Source organism: Cololabis saira, chromosome 6, assembly GCF_033807715.1.
Source record: "Cololabis saira isolate AMF1-May2022 chromosome 6, fColSai1.1, whole genome shotgun sequence".
Lineage (NCBI taxonomy): Eukaryota > Metazoa > Chordata > Actinopteri > Beloniformes > Belonidae > Cololabis > Cololabis saira.
The window spans coordinates 41,632,034-41,645,947 of record NC_084592.1 but is presented as its reverse complement, the minus strand read 5'-3'; the positions used below and the strand labels follow the sequence as shown (position 1 = coordinate 41,645,947).

Here is a 13,914-nt window from a genome sequence, read left to right as displayed (position 1 = left end):
TCTATTTTTTCTTTTTTTTTTTCTTATTATTATTTTAACCCATTTCTCTTATTCTTTCTAGAGGACGAGGGGATGGGAGGGAGAACGGGGAGAAAAAGTTTGCTTTGTTGCCTGTAACAGTGACAAAAATCTAATAAATACATTAAAAAAATAAATAAATAAGAGGGCACATGGTTATCCTTTATTAGTAGTTTACTAACAATATTACACCAACATGTGCATGTTCTCAGAGGATTTGGAATATAATTATCATATTTTGTGGGGAATGGGACTACATCCTGTGCATGTTTAGCCTTAATCCAGTTTAAAATCTGGAAACTTCAAAAGTCCTTCATACAATAAAGATTCTGGGGAAAAAAATACGAAATTCTGCCCTTTAATGACCCTCCAAGGTCGACATTTGTAAATGAAAGCCAGCACAAGAATGTTGCACATTTCTAAAAGGTTTTGAAGCAAAGTTATTGCGTGTAAAGCACCAAATCTCACACTTTATTCTTCTTCAGGTTTGTCATGGCTAATAGTTGCAAAACAGGTTTTTTTCTCTCTTCATTTATTTTAGTGAGATCTTTTACCTTTAACCTTTCAGCAGGAAGGTCACCGTGGAAACGTTTGTACAATAAAGATTCTGGGGAAAAAAGGTTATACAAGTAAAAATACAAAATTCTGCCCTTAATGGCCCTCCAGGGTCGAATCTGTACACGAATGTCAGCGTCTAAGAATCATGCACCTTTATAAAAGGTTTTTAAAGCAAAGCTATTGAATGTAAAGCACTTAATTGTTGTTTTCTTCAGGTTTTACAAACTTTTTCATGTGATGGTTTAGTGACAGAAAGCAGAAGGTTGCATCGAAACGTGTCAATAAGGTTTATAAAACCCACGTCTGACTAGAACAAACCAAGAAAACTAAAATCTATTTTTGTGGTGAATCCTGTGCACGTTTAGCCTTAATTCAGTTTAAAATCTTAGGCTAGGCAAGTTGATTTGTATAGCACAATTCAACACAAGATAATTCAAAGTGCTTTACATCGACATTAAAAGCAGCAAAACACAATTAAACAGTAAATAACAAATAAATTGATAAGAAAAGAGGTAAAATAATAATAAGCACAAGTTGTTAAAAGTAAGGGCAGTAGAGTACAGCAGGTAAGTATTTAATTTAATACTCATGTTGGTTTGGAGTGTACAAAACAATATATATATATATATATATATATATATATATATATATATATATATATATATATATATATATATTTTTTTTTTTTAATGTATAAAACAATATCTGAAGTAACAGGAATAGATTATCAAACCTATACCTCAATTTTCGATTTTGTTGTTGTTTCAAAGTTCATTATGGATATAATTACAGATGGGTCAGGATACACACACGTTTTATTAAGTCTGAATGTTGTGGGTTCAATTAAATCACTTTTGTCACTGCTCCACTGGATATAACCTCAGAGAAGTTTATTATACAAATGTAAAGTGACGTCACTACGATCAGGATGAATTTCTAGGATTATAAATACGTTTTGCTCCAATAAAAATGTGCTTTGGGGGAAAGGGATTTACAGCCGTGTTGCTTTTCTGGAATTCATCCATCATCCATCCCTCCATGTATTATCTATACCCGATTTAATAAAGATAGATGTATTTAGATATAGATTGGTACTGAAATTTCTCTCTCTTTCTTATATATATATTTTTCAAAATATTGGTAACTTTTCTACAGTTGGAGGAAATGATGAGGGGGAAGTTTACTTAAATATGACAAATCTGGCATCCCAGTTGTGTACTTGTAGTTTCATTTCTGGTTTCTGAGGTTTTGTAAGACAAACGATTAAAAGGACTTGGAAATCAAAGACGCAGTGATTGATTGAATTATCACAAGTTGTTTATGTAAAAAAATTAGACAGGTCACCCAGTAGTGACAACACCATACTTAATATACAATATAGCATCTCCATTAACAACCATCTCATTACAGACTGATATGAATACACAATATCTACATTCAGAACACGAGCCCTCTGCAGGGAATGATAGTGCTATACAGGGACCTCCGGCTGCACATCCAGAAAGCTTTGTTGGATTTATGAAAACCGCAGGGTCGACTATGATTGTTTACACATTAATTCTGGACGGCTGGTGGCAGAATGTGTTTCTACAGACAGACTGACGATAGAGAGACATGCAGTTTCATTCTCTACATGTCTGTCTATCGTCAGACAGCACAAGGGTGAAAACGGGCGTTTCTTTATAAGAGAACACACTACGGAGGAGTACAGGACTGTCTCAGAAAATTAGAATATTGTGATAAAGTTCTTTATTTTCTGTAATGCAATTAAAAAAACAAAAATGTCATACATTCTGGATTCATTACAAATCAACTGAAATATTGCAAGCCTTTTATTATTTTAATATTGTTGATTATGGCTTACAGTTTAAGATTAAGATACCTAGAATATTCACATTTTTTTGAGTTTTCTTAAGCTGTAAGCCATGATCAGCAATATTATATATATAATATAATAAAAGGCTTGCAATATTTCAGTTGATTTGTAATGAATCCAGAATGTATGACATTTTTGTTTTTGTACGGTAATTGCATTACAGAAAATCACAATATTCTAATTTTCTGAGACAGTCCTGTATTAGGGCCAGGCAGAAGAAAAACAAAAAGAATATTTTAGAGGAAGATTTTTTTTCATTATGCACTTTGAGAAAAAAGTTGAAATGGCGAGATTAATTTTAAATTCTTTTTTTTTAAATTAATTTTTAAACTTTTTTCTCGACATTTCGACTTTTTTCTCGAAGTGCACAATAAAAAAATATCTTCTCCTCTCAAATATTTTTTCTCCTGCATGGCCCTAATACAAAACATAAGAACAAAAACATACCCATCGTCTCCCTTTTTTAAAATTCACAGTAACAGTTGAAATATGAATGTTTATGGAAAGTGAATGCAGCTGAATGTTAAGACAGCTCTTGTGCACATAAACGCAATGAGATTTACAGTTTGATTGTGAATTTAAATAGATGCATAACTTGAGATCAGTCCCGCTGGCCCATTCATACGCACATCTATCACCCGATCATAAAAATAAGCAGACTGCGTCGTAAAAATAAGCAGACTACACTTGTTTGTGACTATCAAGCTACTATACAGGATGTAGTGTGGATGTTTGTTCTGTATCTTCACCTCGTGATGGCAACAACTGCAGGATCCTTAAGAGACGCCGTCGTACCAGAACAATACAGTGCATGTGAATTAAAGACAATTAATGGAGGAAAAAATACAGTTTTTTCTGTGCAAAATTCCTTTTTAGGACTGATGTTGGCAAGATCACACGATGCTCGGGTTCGGGAGGACAGTGCTGTGGCCGAGGAAGTGCTGGGGGGTTCAGGGTTTGACGTCGGGGAAGGCTGTGTAGGCCTCGCTGCAGCTGGACGACGTGCTGAGGTTCCCCGAGCCCTCTGTCGAGACAACACAGCAAACGTTAGCCTCACACGGGTCTCGGGTTCACGTCATAGGCCGTAACCAGTACTCGAGTTGTAAAAAAAAAATCAGGGGGGATGGTGGATTTTATCATATGGGGACAGATAATTTGTGCTGATTACAAATAATATAATATATTACAAATAATAGCACTGACCAAAGCACCTGCAGAAATACTGCAGGAATGACATAGCAGCAGTTAAATGCAGCCTTCTGTAAGCTTTAAATATCCACTGGGCTTACATCAAATACATCAAAACACAACAATAAAAAACACTTTTCTGAACTTATCAATATGACTCTGTCCTTCACAGGATAAGTAAAATGGATCACTGCAAAAACTCAAAATCTTAACAAGAATATTTGTCTTATTTCTAGTTAATATGTCTCATTTTAGTAAAAAAAATCTCATTACACTTAAAACAAGACTCATCACTGGAAAAAACAACAATTTTCACCTGTTTCAAGTAGATTTTCACTTGAAATAAGTAGAAAAATCTGCCAGTGGAACAAGATTTTTTTGCTTGTAATGAGAAGATAAATCTTGTCCCACTGGCAGATTTTTCTACTTATTTCAAGTGAAAATTTACTTGAAACAGGTGAAAATGGTCAAATAACAAGTTATTTTTGTGGTGATGACTCTTGTTTTAAGTGTAATGAGATATTTTTGACTAAAAATTAGACATTTTAACTAGAAATAAGACAAATATTCCTGGTAAGATTTTGAGTTTTTGCAGTGAGCGAGACTGCATTTGAAAATGTTCAAATTTTCTTGACCACACAGATAAGCTACATAGCAGACTTCTGTGATGAGTATTTGCTGGACGTGTTGATTGATACTCTAGTTAAGTTCTGTGACTCGTAACCTTGCCATACCTTAGCTTCCACTGAATTGACGCCACTGCATGAATCAATCTGTTTTATGATGTAAAGATTGTGTCAAAGGTGGGAGCGGGAATCCCTTTCTGAAATACTTTTTGCGGTTCACCTTACGGCCTATCAGGGTCAACTCTCCCTCCAATACCTGAGCTGGTGAGAGACTGGCAGGACTTGGACTTCCCGATGAGGGTGAGGAGGTTGGCAGCGGCGATCCAGCCCTCCTTGGAGCTGCTCAGGTTACGGACAAACCTGCACATGAAGACAACGCTGTTAGCTGGACTTGTAGGTCTCCAGACCAGTGGTTCCCCACCTTTTTTCCTTGGAGCCCCCCGACCCGTACGTACTAGCACCAAAAAAGTAAAGTGATTCGTTACAAATCTTTAATTGAAAAAAATGAACATTAATTATGTTTTGATACATTTCTCTTTGGTTTACCCTGTATACAGGACTGTCTCAGAAAATTAGCATATTGTGATTTTCTGTAATGCAATTACAAAAACAAAAATGTCATACATTCTGGATTCATTACAAATCACCTGAAATATTGCAAGCCTTTTATTATTTTAATATTGCTGATCATGGCTTACAGCTTAAGAAAACTCAAATATCCTATCTGAAAAAATTTGAATATTGTGGGAATCTTAATCTTAAACTGTAAGCCATAATCAGCAATATTAAAATAATAAAAGGCTTGCAATATTTCAGTTGATTTGTAATGAATCCAGAATGTATGACATTTTTGTTTTTTTAAATTGCATTACAGAAAATAAAGAACTTTATCACAATATTCAAATTTTCTGAGACAGTCCTGTATAATCCATGCAGCAGCTCAAAAACTGTTTTAATAACACTAACCCAAATCTATATCGGAATCGAATCGGATCAAATCTTGATAATCGATTCTGAATCTTGAGAATCGGAATCAAATTGATTCTTGACATTTGAATCGGCCCTATTGGAAACAGCTTCTAGTCTGTACATTTTGCCAATAAACCTAGTTTGCAGTGGGGGTTGAACACCAGACATTTGAACCGTGGTTCAACATATTCATTGAAATAAAACATCTTTCAGCATCGATTGCTCTCATAACGAGCTCTAAAGCAACCTGAGCAGATCAAACGCTGACGTCTCACCACTGCCCGTCGTCTCCCTCCTTCACCAGCTTCACCGTGTCTCCAGTCTTCACCGCCAGATCCTGAGCTCCTCCCTTCTCGTAGTCGCCCATCACCCTGTATTTCCCGGCACTCTGGTCAGATAAACACAGCGTTACCGGTTAATAACGCCACACCGGCGACGGATCAGCTCATGCCTCTCGCGTAGACGTCGGCCCTCACCAGCTTCCTGGCGTTTTCATCCTCGGCGTCCGAGTTGAGGGGATCCTCGGCGCTGGAGTAGCCCTCGTGCTCCTCGGAGGCGTCCAGCGACAGCGACGGCTTGTTCCAGCCTGAGGGGGGAGAGAGACGGGGAGATGAGCGGCTGCTCTCAGCAGAGGAGAAGCTCCCAGCGGGACCCCGAACCCGTGGAGATGCTGGCATGCGTTCAGAGGGATGTGGTGGCACACAAGCTTCATGTGAGGGGCCACACATACCTGTCAAGTCTCCCATTCTGGCCGGAAACTACCGTATTTTATAGTTTTCCAGTAAAAAATTTGCCGTTTTATAATAGGGTTTGGTCACCAAGGTGCATTCTGGGACGCGGTGGCCGTGTTGGCAGCCTCGTGAGTGTAAACAAACAGCAGTGTAGTAGCACCAAGTGAACAAACGGAACACAAAAAAAAAAGATGTTAAAATGCCGCAAAGGAAATGGAATTTGCCGTGATACCTTAAACAAGGAAGCCAGGGACCAGTATATGGAGAAAATAATGATTATTAACGGTTTGGATCCATATGAAATCGCTACTAAAGAGTGGAGCCCCTCGTCGGAGCTCCACTCTTTAGAAGGATTTACTGCCGCAGTTCTGCACAACCCACGTCTCCGGCTACCTTGTTTAGGAGTGTTTGGCAGCTGCTTTGTTAAATGTTTGACTCGCCATGTGTTTCAATAAATTTGTATAATAGTACAACATACAGTACATGTTTTGTATTACTCTTACTTTTTTCTTTTTCTTTTTTGACTGCTATATTATGCTGAAGAGGCTCCGAGGCGTGAGCAATATTTTTGTTTTCCTCGTGGGATTATTTTTTTCCTCTGCAGCTACAAATAGAGTTAATATTTTTTCCTCAACAAACTAGTTTTATCTGAAGATTGGGGTTAATTGCACCGCAGAGAGCTGGCCAGCAACTGCGTTTAGCTGGAGAAGTGGGGAATAAAACCTGTGTGAATGATCCGACCCCGGTCTGTGTGAGTGTTTGTTTGTGGTTTTGTGGTCGTTACAGCCGCGATCCAAGCGTTATCTCAGATACTTGGTCTGCGTGGTTCTGCCTACGAGCAGGAAAGCGGTGAAAAGTTTTCCCCATGTCTGTTATGTGTGGAGCTGCTGCAGCTACAACACAGCAACAGGTTACCATGGTTACAGAATAACGGAAACTAACGATTACAAGTACCAGTAGGCTAAGACAAAACGAAGACGGAGAACGTCTGTACACAGTGCTCAGTGGTCCGAAGAGCAGCTCAGGTAGCATCCAACAGGGCGGCTCCGCCAGGTGATGACGTCAAGACGACCAAGGCCTATATATTAATTTTTAAACTTCAAACTGAATTGTCACAAGCCCCGCAAGAACTGCCCCCTGCTGTATCCTGGGGGGCAGTTCTTGCAAGGTTAGTTGTGACAACGGGAACAAACTCGGAAAAACAAAATCAGAGATGGGTGGATATAATGAGAGAGAAGATGTTTCTGCAAAAAAAAGCAGAAGAATTCGTGTAAATATCTCTAAAAATGGGAAACTGAATTTACTTTCCTAAAGAGGAGCTGGATGGGGAACAGTTACGAGTTCTGAAAGATTTGTAACTGCGATTTTAGTGTCTCAGGGGGGAAGAACCGATGTCCGTCAGCAGCACCAGCGCTGTGTGATCAGTCAGAGAAGGCCAGAGCCTCATGAGTGAAAATGACAAAATAAAAAGAAAATTTAAATCTTTCACTTGAAGACAATCAATGTGTATATAAACTGAACATATTTAAAATAAATAAATGGGCTTTAATTCCCCTTTGTGTTTTCATTTAGACCAGGAGTCGGCAAACCAAAATGTTGAAAGAGCCATATTGGACCAAAAACAAATATGTCTGGAGTCGCAAAGTCTTGTATCAGCCTTAGAATAAAGGCAACATGTGCTGCATGTTTCTATATTAGTTATTACTGGGTCCTCGGCTGCAAATGTAGCTGCTAATGTCTTTCCACACGACTCTTTTTGTTACACGAATCTATGGAAGGGCCAGGCAGGAGAAAAATACAAATAATATTTTAGAGGAGGAAGATTTTTTTTTTCATTATGCACTTCGAGAAAAAAGTCGAAATGTTAAGAAAAAAGTTGAAATGTTGAGAAAAAAGGCAAAGTTTCTACTTTATTCTTGAAATTGTATTTCAACATTATTCTCGACATTTCGAGAATAATAAGAACAAATTCTTTTTTTTTTAATTAATTTTTCAACTTTTTTCTCGACATTTCGACTTTTTTCCCCAAAGTGCATAATGAAAAAAAAATCTTCGCCTCTCAAATATTTTTTCTCCTGCATGGCCCCGATACTCTTCCGTACAAATCTTCGTTAACAGAAATGTTGAAATGTAATATTTATTCTACACATTTTACAGCATTGGAAAACGTTAAGAATGTCATGTTTTCCTACACAAACCATATTAAAACAAAAAATATATTCCCCTCCCCCCATCTATTTCCATTTTCAAACATTTTTGAAAAAGCTCCAGGGAGCCACTAGGGCGGCGCTAAAGAGCTGCAGGTTGTCGACCCCCGATTTAGACTATTATAGGAATTATATACATAGGAAGGTCCACAGCATTTCAGTGTCAAAGGTCGGCGTGTCAGGCTATGAGCACATAATTGTAGTTTGTAAGTGGTTGACAGGTAGTAAATCTGTCTTAAAATGTAATATTGGACCTCGGTTGGGCTGGTGGGGGGACATTTCCCTTATTTTTAAATCCAGAACTTGACAGGTATGGGGTAGAGTGTTGACCCGGGTGGGAGGGAGGCAGGCTGCCTGTAAAGTGTTTACGGGGGTGAAACCGGCCGGCGGGACTCAGCCGTCGCCGGCGTACCTCTCCACCTCGTCTGTAAGAGACTGGAGGTGCTGGAGCACCGGGTTCTGGTCGGGTGGAGCGGAGGACGAGCTGCATCTGAGGGACACGAGGCAGAGCCGGTCACGTCCAGCAGAGCTCGGCTCCACTAGAGCTCCGCGGCTGCAGGGCCGAGCTGCTCGGGGGATTACTGTACCTTTGAAGCCGAACGGCGTGGGGTCGCTCTGCCGCTTCGTCTTGCGGTCCGGGCTGGTGGGAGATCCTGCCGGGGGAGAGAGAGGAGAGATGAGGGAGGACGTTCATCACCGGATCACTGATGCTCAGCAGGTACCGGGGTGATCGCTGCGACCCGGGATCTGACTACACCACACGACCGGGACACACTGACTCTACAGGCGGCGGGAAAGAAGCGTCTTGTCGGCCTTTTTCACCCAGGACATCCTGAAATCAGCACCAGTCTGGTATCACCACTGACACATCCTCAACAAATATAACTTACTACGCTTTGAAAGCTCTAGTGATTTATGTTTTCTTAAATTCATTTTTAACCCTTGTGCTGTCTTTGGGTCAAGGGAGGGTGAATGAAGAAAAGATGGAATGAAGGAATGAAGGAAGTAAGTAGGAAAGGGAGTAAGGAAGGGAGGAAAGATGGGAGGAAGGAAGGAAGGAAGGAAGGAAGGAAGGAAGGAAGGAAGGAGGAAAGAAGGAAGGAAGTAGGAAAGGGAGTAAGGAAGGGAGAAAAGATGGAAGGAAGGAAGGAAGGAAGTAAGGAAGAAAGAAGAAAAGAAGGAAGGAAGTAGGAAAGGGAGGAAGGAAGGGAGAAAAGATGGAAGGAAGGGAGAAAGGAGGAAAGAAGGAAGGAAGTAGGAAAGGGAGTAAGGAAGGGAGGAAAGATGGGAGGAAGGAAGGAAGGAAGGAAGGAAGGAAGGAAGGAAGGAAGGAAGGAAGGAAGGAAGGAAGGAAGGAAGTGAGGAAGAAAGGAGGAAAGAATGAAGGAAGTAGGAAAGGGAGGAAGGAAGGGAGAAAAGATGGAAGGAAGGGAGAAAGAAGGAAAGAAGGAAGGAAGTAGGAAAGGGAGTAAGGAAGGGAGGAAAGATGGGAGGAAGGAAGGAAGGAAGGAAGGAAGGAAGGAAGGAAGGAAGGAAGGAAGGAAGGAAGGAAGTGAGGAAGAAAGGAGGAAAGAATGAAGGAAGTAGGAAAGGGAGGAAGGAAGGGAGAAAAGATGGAAGGAAGGGAGAAAGAAGGAAAGAAGGAAGGAAGTAGGAAAGGGAGTAAGGAAGGGAGAAAAGATGGAAGGAAGGAAGGAAGGAAGGAAGGAAGTAAGGAAGAAAGAAGAAAAGAAGGAAGGAAGTAGGAAAGGGAGGAAGGAAGGGAGAAAAGATGGAAGGAAGGGAGAAAGGAGGAAAGAAGGAAGGAAGTAGGAAAGGGAGTAAGGAAGGGAGGAAAGATGGGAGGAAGGAAGGAAGGAAGGAAGGAAGGAAGGAAGGAAGTGAGGAAGAAAGGAGGAAAGAATGAAGGAAGTAGGAAAGGGAGGAAGGAAGGGAGAAAAGATGGAAGGAAGGGAGAAAGAAGGAAAGAAGGAAGGAAGTAGGAAAGGGAGTAAGGAAGGGAGGAAAGATGGGAGGAAGGAAGGAAGGAAGGAAGGAAGGAAGGAAGGAAGGAAGGAAGGAAGGAAGGAAGTGAGGAAGAAAGGAGGAAAGAATGAAGGAAGTAGGAAAGGGAGGAAGGAAGGGAGAAAAGATGGAAGGAAGGGAGAAAGAAGGAAAGAAGGAAGGAAGTAGGAAAGGGAGTAAGGAAGGGAGGAAAGATGGAAGGAAGGGAGAAAGAAGGAAAGAAGGAAGGAAGTAGGAAAGGGAGTAAGGAAGGGAGGAAAGATGGATGGAAGGAAGGAAGGAAGTAGGAAAGGGAGGAAGGAAGGGAGAAATGATGGAAGGGAGGAAGGAAGGAAGGAAGGAAGGAAAAAAGGAAGGAAGGAAGGAAGGAGAAAAGAAGGAAGGAAGTAGGAAAGGGAGTAAGGAAGGGAGAAAAGATGGAAGGGAGGAAAGAAAAGCAAAGAAGGTAATAAAGGAACGAATGACGGAAGGGAGGTAGGAAGAAAAAGGAGTAAAGGAGGGTAAAAAAGGAGGAAAAGAGGAAAGGAAGAAGGAAGGAGAGAGCATGGCAGGAGGAAAGAAGGATAGAAGAATTGGGTTATTTTGACCCAAAGACAGCACAAGGGTTAAGTGTATAAACAACTTTGTGGATTTGTCGTTATGCCACTAATGAAGACTTTGATTGGTTGCATCCAGTAGCTTTAAACCACACCTGGTTTGCAAATGTTTGCTCTTAAGAGGAATTTTATTTAGGGGGTTGAATAATTTTGAGACTCCAGTGGTCGTTAAAAGTGGCATTTTGTGTTGAAATCAGAGAAACCATTTGTAATATTAGTTGTGTTTAGCTCCTATTCGATTTGTTTATGGAAACAGCTTCTAGTTTGTACATTTTTGCCAATACAGTAATCCCTCGCTATAACGCGGTTCACCTTTCATTTGCATTGTGTTCTGCATTTTGAATGACTAAACAGTCTCCCCGCTTCTTCTTCCTGTGTGTCAATATCATTACGGTTTAATATGTACTCTACTTGTACAGAAAACAGTTTGCCAAATTTAGGTTTGCAAATATTCTACAAAACCCATAATGTCGACAAAACGTTCGGACAGTCAGCCTTCCCCTATAAGAGCTGTAAACTCTGGAACTCACGGCCTTCAGAAATTAAATCCATGTCAGAGTTTAACATGTTTATCACCAAAACTAAAACCTGGTTAAAGACAAATCTAAACTGTACTCACCTGTAAATACGCTTCTCTGTACAAGGTTTTAAAGGATGTCTGAAACACCACTTAATTTTTGTTTTGTAAATGGAACTGCTCCGGCATAAGTAATGGATGTGCTGAAACATTTTATCGTCTTGTGTAATCTCCTTGAAATTATTTTTTGTTTTTGTTCATTTGGTTTGTTATTTAGTCGTTTATTTTTTTGTTTGTTTCTTAATTATTAAATTGTACTTTATCGTTTTTCATATATCCGATCATTTTTCTTTTGTGTAAATTCTTTGTAATTTTCCTTTAATTTATATCATCTATAGATTTCTAACTGCTCATTTGTATATTTTGTTTTTATAAGTATGATATTAAATTTTATGTTAACTACAGATGGAGGCACCTGATAAGCTCTTTGAGTTTTCGCCTCTTCCTGCACTTTAATTTCTAAAGTTGGTAATTTTATTTGTGTAATGTTTAACTCTGCAAATAAATAAATCTAAATAAATCTAAATCTAAATAATGTGTATATTTGTGTGGGAGAGTGAGTGAGGGAAAGTTTTATATCATATAAATGCAATATTGCATGATTGTATTATTGAATTGTATGGTCTTTTTAATTGATGTATGTGAATTTTATATTGTACTGCAATGTTGTGGAAGAGAATTAGCACTAGCTATAAACTCTACATGCATCACATCAGCTGCAAGATTGTATCTATGTTTGACTGCATTGTCCCTGTCAAATAAATAAATAAATACAAAAAATTCTAAGATTGTAGAGAAGCAAAAACCTGCTTTAGTTTCAGAGGTGCCAAGTAACAAAGTACAAATACTTTGTTACCTTACTTAAGTAGAAATTTTGGTTATCTATACTTCACTGGAGTAATTATTTTTCAGACGACTTTTTACTTTTACTCCTTACATTTTCACGCAATTATCTGTACTTTTTACTCCTTACATTTTAAAAACAGCCTCGTTACTCTATTTCATTTCAGCCTTTAAAAAAAAACTATCCAGTTAAATTGCTCCATCCGGATAGAGTGAATTTGGTTGTGGTTGTTTCAGATGTTCTTGTCCAGTTTTGTTCTTACATCCGTTCCCTCAGATTCCTGCAACTAAACTTGGATGTACATTCCAATAAAGGTTAGGATAAATGATAACATGCCTCTGAAGTTTGACTTTTTGCACCATTACAATACTTATAGGCAACTAGTCATCATATCTCCTGCTCTCTGAAACACATGTTAATGCTCAATAGTACACATATATGCTTCTTTAATATATTTACATTATACTAAGATGCATTCATTTTCAATGGCTTTTGTCCTTAATGGCTTTTTTCCCCCTTACATTACTTTTACTTTTACACTTTAAGTAGTTTTGAAACCAGTACTTTTATACTTTTAAGATGCAAAAAATTCTAAAATAGTAGAGAAGCAAAAACCTGCTTCAGTTTTCATCAGTTTATAATTTAAACTGGTGATTTTTACATTTTACAGTCAGGATTCCGGCGGTGAAAAAGGCGACGCAGCCGTGAAACGGCGGCCTAGAGCGGCTCTATACCTGCCGACGGGAAGATCATCAGGGGCAAGGTGGAACTCTTGTCATCCGCGGCCGACGGCTCTGCGGACACAAGCGTCTTTAACGCGTCTGTTCTCGTGTGTTTCACCAGGACTACGTCTAGACTCGTCACGAGTGTCATCGCCATCGTAAACATCAACCTCATTTACCGCTGAGCAACAAATGACTTCAAAATGACTCAAAAAAATGTTCCAGCTTTAACTGAAATTGAATATATTTTACAATAATGGGTTGCAGTTACCTTTCTGAGCTTTGAGATTACTGAATCCCTGTAAAGTAAAGCGCTTTTTAGCCGCAGCCGCTCTGTCTGAGGTCGGGCTTGTCAAGGCCTCGTCTGACCGCGAGGAAAAGTGAGAGATGGGACAGACAGACAGATGGATGGATGGATGAATGGATGGATGGAAGGAAGGAAAAAGGTCAGTTAAGAGACGGACAACTCGACACAGACGGAGGAAGTTATTAGAAACAATCATCAGAAAAGGGGATCAACCGTGTGCATTAATGTGTTTGTGTGACAAATATAAGACAAATACTAGATTCAAATGTAACAAACAAGAGTTCGCTGCAAAAACTCAAAATCTTAACAAGAATATTTGTCTTATTTCTAGTTAAAATGTCCCATTTTTAGTCAAAATAATATAAAATGTGCAAATTATATGTGCAATATCTACCAGTCTACCTCACAACACTCTACCTGCTTTTTTTGCACTGTTTTTTTCTTCTACTGTATATACTGCTCATATTTTCTAATTATACATATTTTACATATTTTATATATATATATATATATAATTTTTGTATTTTTTATATATTTTTTTGTCTTTTTACCCTTCCCCTGCATGCGTGTGCTGCTGCCAACAAAATAAGTTTCCCCACTGAGGGAGAAAATAAAGGAATATCTTATCTTATCTTATCTTTAAAAAAAATCTCATTACACTTAAAACAAGACTCATCACTGGAAAAAAACA

At 39.0% G+C, this 13,914-nt stretch overlaps 1 protein-coding gene across 1 annotated transcript in view; it reads right to left on the bottom strand.

The window, feature by feature from the left end:
* Positions 1-2,761: 2,761 nt before the first annotated feature.
* LOC133446206 (guanine nucleotide exchange factor DBS-like) overlaps positions 2,762-13,914 on the bottom strand; it is a 76,637-nt gene continuing 65,484 nt past the window's right edge. Inside the window, exons 27-33 of the mRNA XM_061724153.1 lie at positions 13,188-13,280; positions 12,929-12,988; positions 8,761-8,826; positions 5,712-5,821; positions 5,511-5,623; positions 4,523-4,626; positions 2,762-3,476 (exon numbers count right to left, since the gene is read on the bottom strand). Of these exons, the coding sequence (XP_061580137.1) occupies positions 3,403-3,476; positions 4,523-4,626; positions 5,511-5,623; positions 5,712-5,821; positions 8,761-8,826; positions 12,929-12,988; positions 13,188-13,280 (620 nt within the window). The 3' untranslated portion in view covers positions 2,762-3,402. The remainder of the gene's footprint in view (positions 3,477-4,522; positions 4,627-5,510; positions 5,624-5,711; positions 5,822-8,760; positions 8,827-12,928; positions 12,989-13,187; positions 13,281-13,914) is intronic.